The 14401-nt window shown below is 45.8% G+C and overlaps 2 protein-coding genes across 6 annotated transcripts in view; one reads left to right on the top strand and one right to left on the bottom strand.

Annotated features, from left to right (window-relative positions):
* Positions 1-1019: 1019 nt before the first annotated feature.
* On the bottom strand, positions 1020-7159 carry NUDT2 (nudix hydrolase 2). 2 transcript variants are annotated; one of them, XM_077936567.1, is made up of 3 exons: positions 7003-7159; positions 3526-3668; positions 1020-1540 (listed from the first exon to the last, which is right to left on the bottom strand). In XM_077936567.1, exons 2-3 carry the CDS (start codon positions 3659-3661, stop codon positions 1227-1229), a joined length of 450 nt encoding a protein of 149 aa, XP_077792693.1. In that variant the 5' UTR covers positions 3662-3668; positions 7003-7159; the 3' UTR covers positions 1020-1226. The 2 variants fall into 2 exon arrangements, with proteins under 2 accessions (XP_077792693.1, XP_077792694.1); XM_077936568.1 differs by lacking the exon at positions 7003-7159.
* Positions 7160-7576: 417 nt separating this feature from the next.
* KIF24 (kinesin family member 24) overlaps positions 7577-14401 on the top strand; it is a 38507-nt gene continuing 31682 nt past the window's right edge. For 2 of the 4 annotated variants that reach the window (XM_077936563.1, XM_077936561.1), the window contains exons 1-2: positions 7577-8191; positions 8293-8492. The gene's annotated coding sequence lies outside the window, so the exon portion shown is untranslated. Of the gene's footprint in view, positions 8192-8282; positions 8493-14401 lie in introns of all 4 variants that reach the window. The other 2 variants (XM_077936562.1, XM_077936564.1) reach the window with 2 other exon arrangements.

Here is a 14401-nt window from a genome sequence, read left to right as displayed (position 1 = left end):
CCAAATTGCAGTACTGCAGTAGCACTGGGGACAGCATTGGTGCAGAGAGGACATCTGTGCCACACACAGGAAAATTATCATGCTCTTGAGCTTCTATGCTTTGTCAGAAAGGGGTGTGTGTGTAGCATCGCGATCATGCCCACACGTATTATTTTATTTTTATATCCCGCCTTCTTCCCTCCAAGGAGCTCAAGGTGGCGTACATGGTTCTCTCCTTTCCCATTTTATCCTCACCACATCCCTGTGGGGTAGGTTAGGCTGAGACGCAGCGAGTGGCCCAGCGTCACACCCAGCAAGCTTTATGCCTGAGTGAGGATTTGAACCCTGGCCCTAGCCGGAAACTCCAGCCACGATACCAGTCCTGGCTCAAAGGCAACGATGGAAGCCCACAAAGGCGTTAAGACAAGGATTTTGGGGTCAGGAAAATGGCTAGGTTTGCCTACGTGAAAACTCTCTATCTCACATATGGGCAAACTGCTTGTTGCCCTTGCAGGACTTCAGCCTGCGAGGGTGGGTTTCTCATATGTGATGAATTTGTCCCTGCTGCTACAAGTTTATACAAATGCATAAGACACTGCCTTGCTGGATCAGACCAGAGCAGCATTCTGTTTGCAACAACGACACACAAATGCCTCTAGGAAGCTCACAAGCAGTCACAATGTCGACAAGTGTGTCTCTCTCTACTATTTGCTGCCTGCCTCTGAAGCTGCCACTTAGTTAGCATGGCTAGCAGTTCTTGATAAAACTCTCCTCCATGAACATCACTGAGCGCCACAAACTGTAGGTTGCATCCAGACCCTGTTTCGCCAATTGTCAATGCCCAGTATAAAGGCTCAGCATATAACTTATAGAGGCTGTTTTGAATTCTGCTCGCGCTAAACACCCCTCTCTAAGAATTCGGGGGGGGGGGGGGTGGAAACATCCATGCTTTAAGTAGCTTGACATAATTAAAGTGCATCTTTAAGATTTTTGCATTTCCCCCCTAGCATTCTCTGCTTTTATTTTTATGGAATCGTCAGTTAAACTTTCAGCTAAAAAAAACAAAACAAAACCCCATTCCTGCATCCCCTGGAGCAGTGTTCCCCAACCTTGGGCCTCCATTCCAGCTGTTTTTGGACTACAATTCCCATCATCCTTGACCACTGGTCTTGCTAGCAAGGGATGATGGGAGTTGTAGTCCAAAAACAGCTGGAGGCCCAAGGTTGGGGAACACTGCCCTGGAGCATTCAGCCCTTGGAGCAGAGAAAGTTGTGTGCTTCCCTAAAGGCGCCTTGCATGTCCTTGAACTCTGCAAGCCTGCAAGCCTCATTGAGGGTCAGCCAGCAAAAGGCCTGGTGCTCCGATGAGAGCTTGACCTCTGTGTTGTTGTCCTTCATTTCAGCCAGCCAGTAGATGACGGTTTTGGCTTTGCCGTTGACAGTGTAGTTCAGCTCCTTTTTAAACCCGTCGACGATGGTGAACTGAGTGGAGTCCAGTCCAGCCTCTTCCTGCGTCTCCCGGAGGGCGGTCTGCAAGTCATCTTCCCCAGGATCAACATGGCCTGACACGAGGAAAGGAAAGAATTTTCAGGAAAGCAAAAACAAGGGGCTATGTTTTTTATCTCCTCCTGACACTTGGTTCTAGAATACTTTTTCTGTTGTCACAGAAAAAGGAAGTGTTTTGTGGTTGGCTCCAAACATCACCATGCTTTACTGCAGAGCTGCCTGCATTTAATGTATCTCCAACATATTTACAGACCGCCTTATCCTCAGGGCTTTGGACAGGTAGCAAGCAAAGTCAGAACCATTCTAAATCAACACTTTCCAGATTTAAATCTGAGCACCAAAGGCCAGTCTAAACAGAGGAAGCTGCCTTGCGCCAAACCAGACTATCTGCAAATCCAGCTCAATTCTTTTCTACCCTGATAGTCAGAAATGGCTCTCCAGGCTCCTTCTCAGCACTTGCTACCTGATGCTTTTTTGAAATGGGAGATTCTGGGATTGAGGCTAGGATGAACAGGTGCTTTCTGCAGGCCCACTATTTCCTTTTCACACACTTGCTGTCTGCAACTGACGCAGCAAAGGCCTAATGGGTCACAAGTAAAGAGACAGCATTTAAGGTGTGTCAGATCTAAGCCATTTATTCACTGAAACATTAACTGGCAGCACATAAGCTGTGGCCTTTTAGAAACGGGCGAGATGTGTTTAATATATTTCTTTTTCCTCTTGGTTTTAATGTATTTACGTGAGATGTTTTGTCTGTTTGTTTGGTTGTAAGTCACTTTGGGTTGCCGTGAGCAAGATAAAGCAACTAACAAATAGATAGATTGATGAATTAGATAGATCAATAGATAGTAAGGCAGTGATGGTCAACCTGCAGCCATCTTGGACTCCTAAAAGCCCCAGCCAGGATGACTAAGAGTCAGGAAAGATGAGAGTTGTAGTTTGGCAACATCTGAAGTGCTACATATTAGTCACCAGAGTTTAATTTTTGCAATAGTCACTAGTGCAAAAACAGGAGTATCACTGCCATAAAATTAAGGAAAATGCTACACTTAAGTTATTTTGAGGAAAGTGAGTAGGGCTGGGCAATATATCGATATAGCCAAAACCGGTTTGAAGTCCGTATCATGATATTGGTTTCATAACTTTTTACCTAGCGATATATCATAAATGTGTGGGATTGTTATGCAAAAATCACAATACTGTATGGGGGAAAACCGTAAAGTCAGCCAGTGCCTCTGCACAGCTCTATGCATATCTCAGACACTGTTATATATCAGGGTGTCATGATGTTTAGCTTGTGATATATCGTGATGTTGAAAACTAAGTATTGCCTGGCCCCAAAAGTGAGTTGAACATGGGGAAAAGCACATCTGGGGAAGGCAGCTATCCTTGCCAGCTACACCATTATTTCTAACACAAAGATCCCATTTTCAGTCAGGTATAAATATAGCCTGTTTTCAAGCTAGCTTTAGCATTCCCTGAGAAAAGTCAGCCTTTGCTTTCACACAGATATATTACGGACAGAAATATAAACACAGCAAGCCACATGGGGTCTAAGAAAAACAAAGGCAACATAAATAATGCCTAGGCCAGAGCTCCTGCCCTGAAATATCATAAACAGCCAGCCAAGGAGTCTTATCTGTAACACAGCGACTCCAAGAGCAGTTTCCAGGAAGCAACAGTCCAAAGAAGACTCAAGAGTCAAGGGGAAAGGACTTCTGAAGTCACAGCAGAACGGCATGTATCACACTATGTCAACATTATTATTATTCACTTGCAAAATACAAGAAAAACATGTACTTGTCTTAAAATACAGATGATTTAATTCAGGCATAGGCAAACTCGGCCCTCCAGATGTTTTGGGACTACAATTCCCATCATCTCTGACCACTGGTCCTGTTAGCTGGGGATCATGGGAGTTGTAGTCCCGAAACATCTGGAGGGCAGAGTTTGCCAATGCCTGATTTAATTCCTTGATCATTGACAGCCCCGTTGAGAATCTCTCTGAAGTTGCTAGATACCATAAAAACTTAAGACACACCTTTCGGAGGGGTCCAGTGATGAGACCCATAGGATGTCTGCAGGAGAAGGTACTCAATGTTGTTCCCAGCAGCAGAAGCAGACGATGTTTCACGCAGCTTCCTGAAGATAATCAAGCCACATGCTCTCAATGACATGGTTGTCCTATCCAGAAAAAAGTACAAATGAGAGGTATTAGTAAGTGCAAAGTCGTGGTAGTCCTACAGTGAGCCAAAGTAAGGATGGGTGGGACTGGAGAGGCTAGACCTGTGGGTCACTGCGAAACTCCGTATCTGACCATGAGCCATGGGAGTTGTCGTCCAAAACATCTGGAGGGCACAAGGTTGGGGAAGTCTGCTTTTAAGTGTTTAGCTGATCGTTCTTAAGAATCTTCCTAATTTCACAGGGTTCCTGATTTTGGGGCAGGAGCTTCTAAGTTCTTCTAAGAATCCTCCTAAAGAACTTCCTACTCAAATGCAGAAATGCCCTGATTGGAGCAGGAGGATCTGGCATATTCAGGGACACTGGGGTTGGCAGTTGTGCCCCACAAATCCAATATAATTTATTCCACTGGGGTGGAAACACTTCCAGTGCTTTATTTTTCCATGGAAGCTTTTTATTTATTAAATTTGCATACCATCCAAAGAGCAGAGGCAGTTCACAACATAAAAATACAAAATGAGAACACAAAATACATTATAAAACAAAAACAAACCAATAACACTCCTCTCACAAACGTATTTAAAAGGTCATAGAATGTTAATCAGCCAAAGACCTGGTTATAGAGAAATGTTTTTGCTAGGAGCCTAAATATATATAATGAAGGTGCCAGGTAAGCATCGCTGGGGAGAGCATTCCACAAATGGGGAGCCACTGCAGAAAAGCCCCAGTCTAGTGTTGCCATCCTCCACCTCTCTTGGGGGAGGCACACAAAGAAGTGCCTCAGATGATGATCACAGGGTCTGGGTCAGTTCATATGGGGAGAGGCAGTCCTTGAGACAGTCCTGAACTGTTTTAAGGCTTTGTGTCAAAACCAGCTAATTGGTAGCTAGTGCAGCTGAGCCAGGATCAATGCAAAAAAAACCCCATCTTGTCCCAGTGAACAGTCTGGTTGCCAAAATCTGCATGAGTTGAAAATTTTCAAACCATCTTCAGAGGCAGCCCCACTTATAACGCGCTGCAGTAATCTAAACTAGAGATTAGGTAAAGGTAAAGGGCCCCCTGACCATTAGGTCCAGTCGTGGCCGACTCTGGGGTTGCGACGCTCATCTCACTTTACTGGCCGAGGGAGCCAGCGTACAACTTCCGGGTCATGTGGCCAGCAGGACTAAGCCACTTCTGGCGAACTAGAGCAGCACACAGAAACGCTGTTTACCTTCCCGTTGGAGCAATACCTATTTATCTACTTGCACTTTGGCGTGCTTTCTAATTGCTAGGTTGGCAGCAGCAGGGACCGAGCAACGGGAGCTCACCCCGTCGAGGGGATTCGAACCGCTGACCTTCTGATCGGCAAGTCCCAGGCTCTGTGGTTTAACCCACAGCGCCACAAGCGTCCCTTGCAAACTAGAGATTACCAGAGCAAAAATAACAGGCTGTCCCTGTCCGTGTAGGGGCACAGCTGGGCTACTAGCCAAAGCTGATGGAAGGCACTCCTTGCCACTGAGGCCACTTGAGCCTCAAGTGACAGCAATGGATCCAGAAGCATCCCCAAGCTACATGCCCACTACTTCAAGAGCAGGCCATTTCTCATCAATCCAATCTAGGGAACCACCCACTTACAGTGCCTCAGTCTTATTTAGATTGGGCTTCATTAGTAACAACGAACAGATACCAACTGCAAATACAGTGGTGCCTCACAAGACGAAATTAATCCGTTCCGCGAGTCTCTTCGTCTTGCGGTTTTTTCGTCTTGCGAAGCATGGCTATTAGCGGCTTAGCGGCTATTAACGGCTTAAGAAAAAGGAAACAAACTCGCAAGAACTCGTAAGACGTTTCGTCTTGCGAAGCAAGCCCATAGGGAAATTCGTCTTGCGGAACGACTCAAAAAACAGAAAACCCTTTCGTCTTGCGAGGCATTCGTCTTGCGGGGCACCACTGTAAGATGTTAGACAAGATTGGCAGTCTTAAAGTTGCAATTAATGTTTTTTAGGTTATTATCCTTAACAAGCATGTGAGTTAGCATATCATGCCCCATTCTCTGGGCACCAGGCTGGCGCAGTACTAATGGAAAGATAAAGTCTTTATTTTTATGTATTTTAAGTAGGTCCCTCTCCTTCATTTTGCTGCTTTAAATTGCCTTGGTCGCAATCAAAACATGCTGCTTCCACCTCAAGCTGCGTTACAACTATGATGGCAAATCATGATTACTGAACAATTTTAGATCAGAGGGGTAGACGAGCGAGTCTGCTGCAGCCAGAACATCAGTCTTGCGACACTTTGAAGACATTAATAACTTTTAACATGGCATAAACAGATCACTTAATCAGATCCAGGAAGTGTTATACTGAGTTGAAGGCATTGTTGGAAGGGTTGTGTATGTGCAATTACAAAGTGGGCTCAAAAGGAAATGAAAACCAGAGAAGTACAGGGGATTATAATTGCACTATTAACCTTGGACATTCACTGTTAATTTGTTCACTGACTGCATTTTCATTTACCTCTGATATCACTGATTACTATTCCCAAGACCAGGGCCTTGTGGTCCCTTCCAACCCTATAATTCTACGATCAACCATATTACCATAATTAAGATATCAATTAACAACATTGCTGTCATTATTAACAGTAACATTGCTATTATTTGATTATATAACTAAATTGTGTGGAGCAAAAAAAGCAGTCATTAAGACATGAAGGAAATACTAGCTAAGTAAACAAATTATGTAGAGCACCAGAATTATTATTCTGATAATCATAAATAATAAGAATAAAAATGTACAAACCCACTCCCAAAATTGCAACACCTCTTGCGATGGTTTGACCCCTTTTTGTTTTAACAGTACAAATTCTACAAACACCCTCTGTATCTCCTCAAAATCATTTCCCCTGCATATTCCCTATCTTAATGACACATGTTAATTTATCATTAATGCCTATATCCCCCACTTCTTCTTCCATTTTATATTCTGCTTGCCCCTTCCTCTTCTTAGCTAGAAATGAATTTGTGAGCAAGTCCTTCACAGGCTGCGAACCTTCCACCCCATCGTAAATTGATAATAATGTTACCTCTGGACTTTCGGTCAACTTTAACCCGGCGATTTCTATTATCTCCTTACAGGATTATTATTAAGATATTGAGCAAATAAACTTTTAGGTGAATCACTGCAAATTAATGAAACACGAGAATGCAGTGCTGCTGTTATTGAGATAGGAAGCACGAGGTCTTGATGAGTTATTGCTATTAATTCACCAGATTGTGAGGAGAATTATTAGGACTGTTTATTCTTAAAAAATCAGGTTATTATTATTTCTTAAGGTATTGAAGGAATATTCTGATTACGTGAAGCAGGAAGAGGAGCAGCTCAGGGGAGCGGGGACAGGCGCGCGGCCTCTTCCAGGCCGGCCTAGTGAGCGCTGACTGGAGCTTCTCCACCTTCCCCAACCGCGACCGCTTCCCTCACCTCGAGGCAGCCCGAATGGGAAGGAAATTTCCCTCACCAGAGCGCGCACTCAAAGGGGCTTCCCCATTGGGCGACAGGCCTGCCAATCTTTCAGTCACCGCCGGCCTCAGCCCAATCACAACCCGCGGGTAGCGGCAGAGGGGAATTCACGAGGCTGACCCTTGGCAACAGCGCCCGCCGCCGCGTCTACGGAATCCAATCAGAAATCGGGAGGCGGTGCAATACGTCAAAGTCGAAGCACCATTGGACTCTTTTTATCGCAATTGACGTGCGCCGGACGAATAGCAAAGAAGCATCCGCTTCCGTCTCATGCTGCGTGAACAGCCAATAGATGCTGACGCGCGGGAAGAGTGCCGCCTCTAGGATACCCGCTTCCCGCCTTTTTTTGGTCGCCTCTCCAATTGGCGAAGAGCGGGACTCCCCCCCTTGCTCAACGTCCTATTGGGCGGTTTGAGGTGACGTCTTGCGGCGCGACATACAGGCGCGAGTCTTTGAACGTAGGCTTGGCGGCGTCGCCATGGAGACGCGGCCTAGCCGGGCGGGCGGAGCGTTCCCAGCGCACCCTGAGGGAGTCCTTAGCGGGGGTCGGACAAATCTGAGGAGGAGGGGGGAGACACGCGGCTGGAGATCCCTGGCAGAGGAGAAAGAGGCCCAGTTGCCGCAGCCGTTCCCCGCCCCACACTCGGCTAGCTCCGACCTCTGCCCTGTTGCCATGGCGACGGGCTCGTAGAAGCGGGAGCGTCCTCCACGAGGCCTAGCGGCGGTTCAGGGCCTCCGCTTGTGAGAAGTTTCTGAGGAAAGTCAGGAGAGGCCGGCGCTGGTTTTGCGCTGCACCTGCCGGATCCCGCACATTCGTACAACCCCGTTAGGATAATACGCTTTTCGGATTTCGTTGGCCCTTGAGCCATTATTTAAATGTGCAGCCAGGCCTTGTTTTAAAACCAGTTTAAAAATTTTAAAGTGGGGGCATGGAGGAACCAACCACGGATCTGAAAAGACTGACGGGCTGCCGTGCTTTTCCCCTCACATAACGTTTGGCAAGATTTTGGAGGCATCAGTTTTCAGCAGGTAATGCTCCTTGCACGTATCTCTGGTGCTGCCGTTTATCTTCAGTGAAAGCCTGATTTAAGGTTTGTTTTTTGTCTCCTTGTATTCCTAGAGTCTGGCAGCCCGCGCTTCAGTCCAGGAAGGATTTTGTGCAGCCGTTTGTGCGAAATCCGAGCTTGCCTAAAGCGATAAACTCAGAAAATCCGAAATAACGATGAAAGTGGAGTCTGGCCTGGATGGTATGAAAAATACAAAATTCGGAAGAGAATGAAAATCAGCAGTTCTGAAAGACCTGGGAATATAAAAAGAAAAGAAGAAAAAGGTATTAAACTTCTTGTCTGGCAGATCTCCCTGGGGAAAGAATTGCAGAGCTGGTGGCATCACCACAAAGAAGGCTCTGCCATTATCATTGTCTTTGTTACCTCTGCTTCTACTGGATACAAATAAGGTCTTAAAGAACCTATATTCATGGGCAAGTTCATGTGGGAGAAAGCACTCCTTATGATGCCTGGGTCTTTAGCTATTATCTGCTTTGTGGTGGTGGTGGGGAGCGGTTAGAGGGGTCACAGAGACCCAGGTTCAGATCCCCATGAAATATACTTTGTAGCTGGTCAACTCCCTCTCTCACCTAACACGGCATTGTTGAGAGCAAGAATTGAGTCATGGGGAAAACACTTTTGCCACCCTGAGCAGGGATAGAGAGTTGAATATGGCCAACAGGGCAAAGTCACCACGATGTCAGGTAATCTGTTTTCAGTTGTGCAGATAATCAGTTGATTACCAGAGCTTGTATTTTTTTTTATAATAATATTCTATTAAGTTTAACAATAGAGAAAAAACAACCACAAAGAACAATGAAAACACAGGGGAAATATAAAACATAACAGTACAAAGTTTCACAATACAAAAATACAAACATTTAACCTAACAAGGGAAAAAGAAAAAGTCAATAAACACACAAAAAAGAAAAACACAAATCACTCTTTTCTATTTTCTCATCTTTGATTAACTTATTTTCCTGACTTCCTCACGCCTCCCTTTTTTGTATCCCTTTTTGACAGTTCAGCAAATGATTACCAGAGCTTGTAAAGCACCAGGCTCTGCTGATCAGCTGGTTGTTGGTGCTTGCAAAGCACTGTGCCCGCAGGTCTGCAAATTCCCTTTAGCCCAGCTTCATTTTTACCTGCCCCACACCTGATGTCATATGTGGGTGGGTGTGGCTTGGCCAATAGGTTCATCACCCCTTTAAGAGAAACAGCAGGATATACCGTATTTTTCTCTCTATTACACGCAGATTTTTTTCTCCTAAAAAGGAAGGGGAAATGTCTGTGCGTGTTATGGAGCGAATGTGGGGGGTCCCTGGAGCCGATTAGGGGAGCGCAGGAACAAAAATCAGCAAAAATCAACCGTGCGTTGTGTCGGAGAGGGAAACCTGAAAAGAGGAAGTGGTTGCTTTCCTGCATTCTGCCTCAGGGTCTTACTGCCCACCCTCCTCTGTTTCGTTGCTGTGTTTGCTCAAACGGAACAAAGAGCAGGCAAATCCCCTCCCCTCCAGGCAAGCAGAGGGGAAAGCAGAGGTCTTTCCTTCTAATTCCTCTCCCTGCTCCTCGCAGGCAGCCAGAAAACATGCAGGAGGAGAGAGAGAGCTCGCTTCGGTTTGGGGAAACTTTTGCCTTTCTTTCCTCCCTCCAGTTAAATCCCGTTAAATCCCTCTCCTGCTTTCTTAGCCAGCTGCTTCTCTGCACACCACTCTCTTGTCCCTTCTGTGTTTTTCCTTCACTCCCCACTTAAAATGTAGTTACAAAGCATGGATCCACATGGATCCTCAGGATCTTTGCATTGGGCCACCCCAAATTCACCATCAGATCACATAGCAGCCTGCCCCCCTAAAATCACACACCCACTGTTGCCTGGGGCTGCAATGGTGCAAAAACGTGGTTAAAAAGCATGGATCCACATGGATCCTCAGGATCTTTGCATTGGGCCACCCCAAATTCACCATCAGATCACATAGCAGCCTGCCCCCCCAAAATCACACACCCACTGTTGCCTGGGGCTGCAATGGTGCAAAAATGTGGTTAAAAAGCACGGATCCACATGGATCCTCAGGATCTTTGCATTGGGCCACCCCAAATTCACCATCAGATCACATAGCAGCCTGCCCCCCTAAAATCACACACCCACTGTTGCCTGGGGCTGCAATGGTGCAAAAACGTGGTTAAAAAGCATGGATCCACATGGATCCTCAGGATCTTTGCATTGGGCCACCCCAAATTCACCATCAGATCACATAGCAGCCTGCCCCCCAAAAATCACACACCCACTGTTGCCTGGGGCTGCAATGGTGCAAAAATGTGGTTAAAAAGCATGGATCCACATGGATCCTCAGGATCTTTGCATTGGGCCACCCCAAATTCACCATCAGATCACATAGCAGCCTGCCCCCCTAAAATCACACACCCACTGTTGCCTGGGGCTGCAATGGTGCAAAAACGTGGTTAAAAAGCATGGATCCACATGGATCCTCAGGATCTTTGCATTGGGCCACCCCAAATTCACCATCAGATCACATAGCAGCCTGCCCCCCAAAAATCACACACCCACTGTTGCCTGGGGCTGCAATGGTGCAAAAATGTGGTTAAAAAGCATGGATCCACATGGATCCTCAGGATCTTTGCATTGGGCCACCCCAAATTCACCATCAGGTCACATAGCAGCCTGCCCCCCAAAAATCACACACCCACTGTTGCCTGGGGCTGCAATGGTGCAAAAATGTGGTTAAAAAGCATGGATCCACATGGATCCTCAGGATCTTTGCATTGAGCTACCCCAAATTCACCATCAGATCACATGTCTGTGGCCACAGCATGAAGCACAAAAATGATACATCCACTGTTTCATTCAGAATTTTTTTCCTTGTTTTCCTCCTCTAAAAACGATGTGCGTGTTATGGTCAGGTGCGTGTTATAGAGCGAAAAATACGGTAACTGCCTTGTCTCTTCCCAATTCATTGCTCCTGCAGAATCTCTCTCTCTACACTGAGCAAGGTTCTAGCATGGGGAAAGCTCTGCTTAGCACCAGCTGCAACTATGCAAATTGGGCTGGGGTGGGAGATGTGAGAATTCTGGGTAAACAGGTGCTGCCTTGTCGTAGATGGGACATTGCTTCTATGAGACTGACCTCATTTTGAGCACGCAATCTTTGTGCAATAATTGGAAATGAACAGGGCTGAGGCATTGTTTCTTGTAACCTCAGCTTGTATCGGATAATGCATTCCTATTTGGAAAAGCAAACAGGCTGAGTCTTTCTCCTCAGCATCTTCTAGGCTGCAGTCTTATGTACTGTGTTGCAGCCTAAAGATAGAGAGTGGATTCTATGCTGGGGTCATTCTGTTTATGGTTCTGTGTGCTTATACATGCCCAGGAATTACTGAAACGCAGCTGCCTTTGAGGAGGGGCCTTGCAGATACTTGAAAGCAGTGCTGTAAGCACATGTGCTTTAAGCTTTGTAGTGCCAAATTCTTTGTGTGGCACAGTTGGCTATACTGGCATACCATACTAAGCCTATTCCTGCTTCTTGCTGGGAGTCTCACCAGCGCTGTGCTTTGCAGTGTGCTGAGCTGCCCTATAAGAGGGAGAGAAGGTGTTATGGGAGGGGAGCAGCAGGAGATTTGGGGCCTGCTGCAAAAGATCCAGGGCTCAGGATCTGGCAACTCCAACAATGTCCCACCTCCTTGGTTCACATTTTGAGGGCCATGGTAAGGCTGTGGGATCATAGCACCCTTGGTGGAAAGCCGGAGAAAGATAGGGAGTGATCTCTCCAGCCCTGTGCTGCGTCAGAGTGTGCCCTGCTTCTCCATCAGTGTTTTCTATGAAATAGGAAAGGTCAGTATGTGCTGAATGAATTCCCCATTCTGTTTGTTCACTGGCTTATCTTGCTGAGATTCACATTGCGTCCCGGTGCTCCTCTAAATTTCCTTTGGCATTTCAGTAACACATCACTTCAGTCTTCCAAGCAGTATACTGCTACGCTTCCTCCCAAGTAGATTTACTTTAGTGGATGTTTCTTTGTATGCCAAAAGGACACATTCTCTGTCCTGAAGCATTCAGGCCTCCCTCCACCTTAGCTTGATTGTCGGGAAGACCCACATTGATCCTAGCGAGTGGCAGTAGGCGTCCCTTTCCTCGGCCAACAAATATGGCAAACTTTGAGAGGATCCTGCTTCAGTGCTGAGATTTGGACCTGGTGACCATAAGATGAATCCTTTCATCCCAATGGATGTTGCGTGAGACTTGTGCACTGAGGGGATTTTGCTTGCCCTTGATACCTCTTGCCCAACAGTCTGAATACTCGGTGCTGCCTTTGTCTGTGGGCAAACTCAGTAAAAAGCAGAATGCTCCTTGCATCCTCTCTGTTGTTCATTTGCTATGAGCTACAAATTGCAGCATAGCTTAAAAGCCCCGTTAGAGCTTTGGAATGTCTTTCCCCCCTGAGCTGGAACAAGAACTTAGTAAAGTATAGGCAGCTTTCCTCCCTCCTATCATTTCTATAACTCGAAAGGAAGAAGCTGGTTGCTATGTAACAGAAACCATTAACATGGCAACTGAAGCACAGGGAATGAAGCAATAATAGCTTCAACTGTGTAAAGACAGATTTCCTTTTATACAGAAACATAATGAAGAAAGCATTCTTGGATTTCTGAAAGCTTTCCTTGCAGGAAAGAATCGCATGCAATTTTTAAATGATTAGCTGCCCACTATAACTCATACTTGTTTTATTCACGTACCAGGAAAATGAGAAGTTTCCAGGAACCACAACAGCTGTTGTCTACAGCAGTTGTCATACATTGGCTGTGGAGCAGAGGCTTTTTCACTGAGGTCATCAGGCTAAAATTAATGTGAAAGAATGATCAGAAAATGGATCAGGCTGCAGTATTTGAAATTAGTGATGAGAAAGAGTAATGCTAACTGGCTAGCTTTTAGCCACAGTTACAAAGTAGGTTGTGATTTCATTTTTATTTGATAAAACTTTGATTAGCATTTTCAGTTTTACAGAACTATTTATGTAGGCAGTATGAAGAACTTAAAAGCACAGACTAGAGTTTGTGAGATTAAAAATAAATGAAAAATGAATGGATTAGAGAGATCCTGGATTGCTATGATTTGCACAGGCAGACCCACCCACCCACCCACCCACCCACACATACACACACACACCAAGGGTGTACAATATTTTATATGCTAAGGGAAGGGTAAGCAAACAATATTACTTTGTGGATTCCATTGGCAGCTTTCAAGGGGCAACAGTTTATGATCATCCGTGCAGTTGAAGATGGGCAATGATACTGTATTGGTAATAAGCTCTTCTCTTCCCACTCCCATCTCCGAGTACATCAGGGTACCATTAGGTGAGGCAGAATATATATCCCCGCTACCCCTTTCAATGTAATGCTGGTCATGCTCCCTAATGTTGGGAATGCCCTCTTGGGTTCATCGGTTGGGTGCTAGGTTAGAGCTGGAAGGATCATACAGTGGTACCTCAGGTTACATACGCTTCAGGTTACATACGCTTCAGGTTACATACGCTTCAGGTTACATACGCTTCAGGTTACACACTCCGCTAACCCAAAAATAGTGCTTCAGGTTAAGAACTTTGCTTCAGGATAAGAACAGAAATCGGGCTCTGGCGGCGCGGTGGCAGCAGGAGGCCCTATTAGCTAAAGTGGTGCTTCAGGTTAAGAACGGACCTCCGGAACGAATTAAGTACTTAACCCGAGGTACCACTGTATAGGGAGAGCTTCTCGGCTGCTTCTGTCAACCAGGGTTGTGCCCAGTGGTGTCCACACACATGCATACCACTTGCACACAGGCATTTCTCCCTCCCCCAGTCTACAAATCTGTCATTTAGACAGAGTACCAGAAGATTCAAAATATAGTTCCTTTGTGAAGGGGAGGTGGTGGAGCTATTTCACTGTGTCTGAACAAGGAAAGAATATTCTGCTTGGCTTTGTTGTTCCGCTATGTGCCCTGTGGCCACTTTGCACTAGAGTAAAACAGAGCAGAATAGAAAGCAACAGCTGCCCCTTGTGAAGCTGAAATTTATATCTGAGCAGCAAATTCCTCCCCACGCCCTAACCCAGATCCTCACCCTGGTGCCATTTATTCCTGTGAATGAATTTCCTGTGGGAAATGTATGAGCGCAGGAGGTGTAAATGATATTCAGCATGCATTA

Source organism: Podarcis muralis, chromosome 11 (genome assembly GCF_964188315.1).
Source record: "Podarcis muralis chromosome 11, rPodMur119.hap1.1, whole genome shotgun sequence".
In the NCBI taxonomy this organism is placed as follows: domain Eukaryota; kingdom Metazoa; phylum Chordata; class Lepidosauria; order Squamata; family Lacertidae; genus Podarcis; species Podarcis muralis.
The sequence above is the reverse complement of the archived record's forward strand: the minus strand, read 5'-3'. Positions and strand labels throughout refer to the sequence as shown.

Bases quoted from the DNA above. Each gene is read 5' to 3' on its own strand.
- NUDT2 (XM_077936567.1), bottom strand. From the start codon at position 3,661: ATGTCATTGAGAGCATGTGGCTTGATTATCTTCAGGAAGCTGCGTGAA. The intron at 1,541-3,525 runs GTGTGTCTTAAG...TCCTCGTGTCAG, and splicing joins TCACTGGACCCCTCCGAAAG to GCCATGTTGATCCTGGGGAA.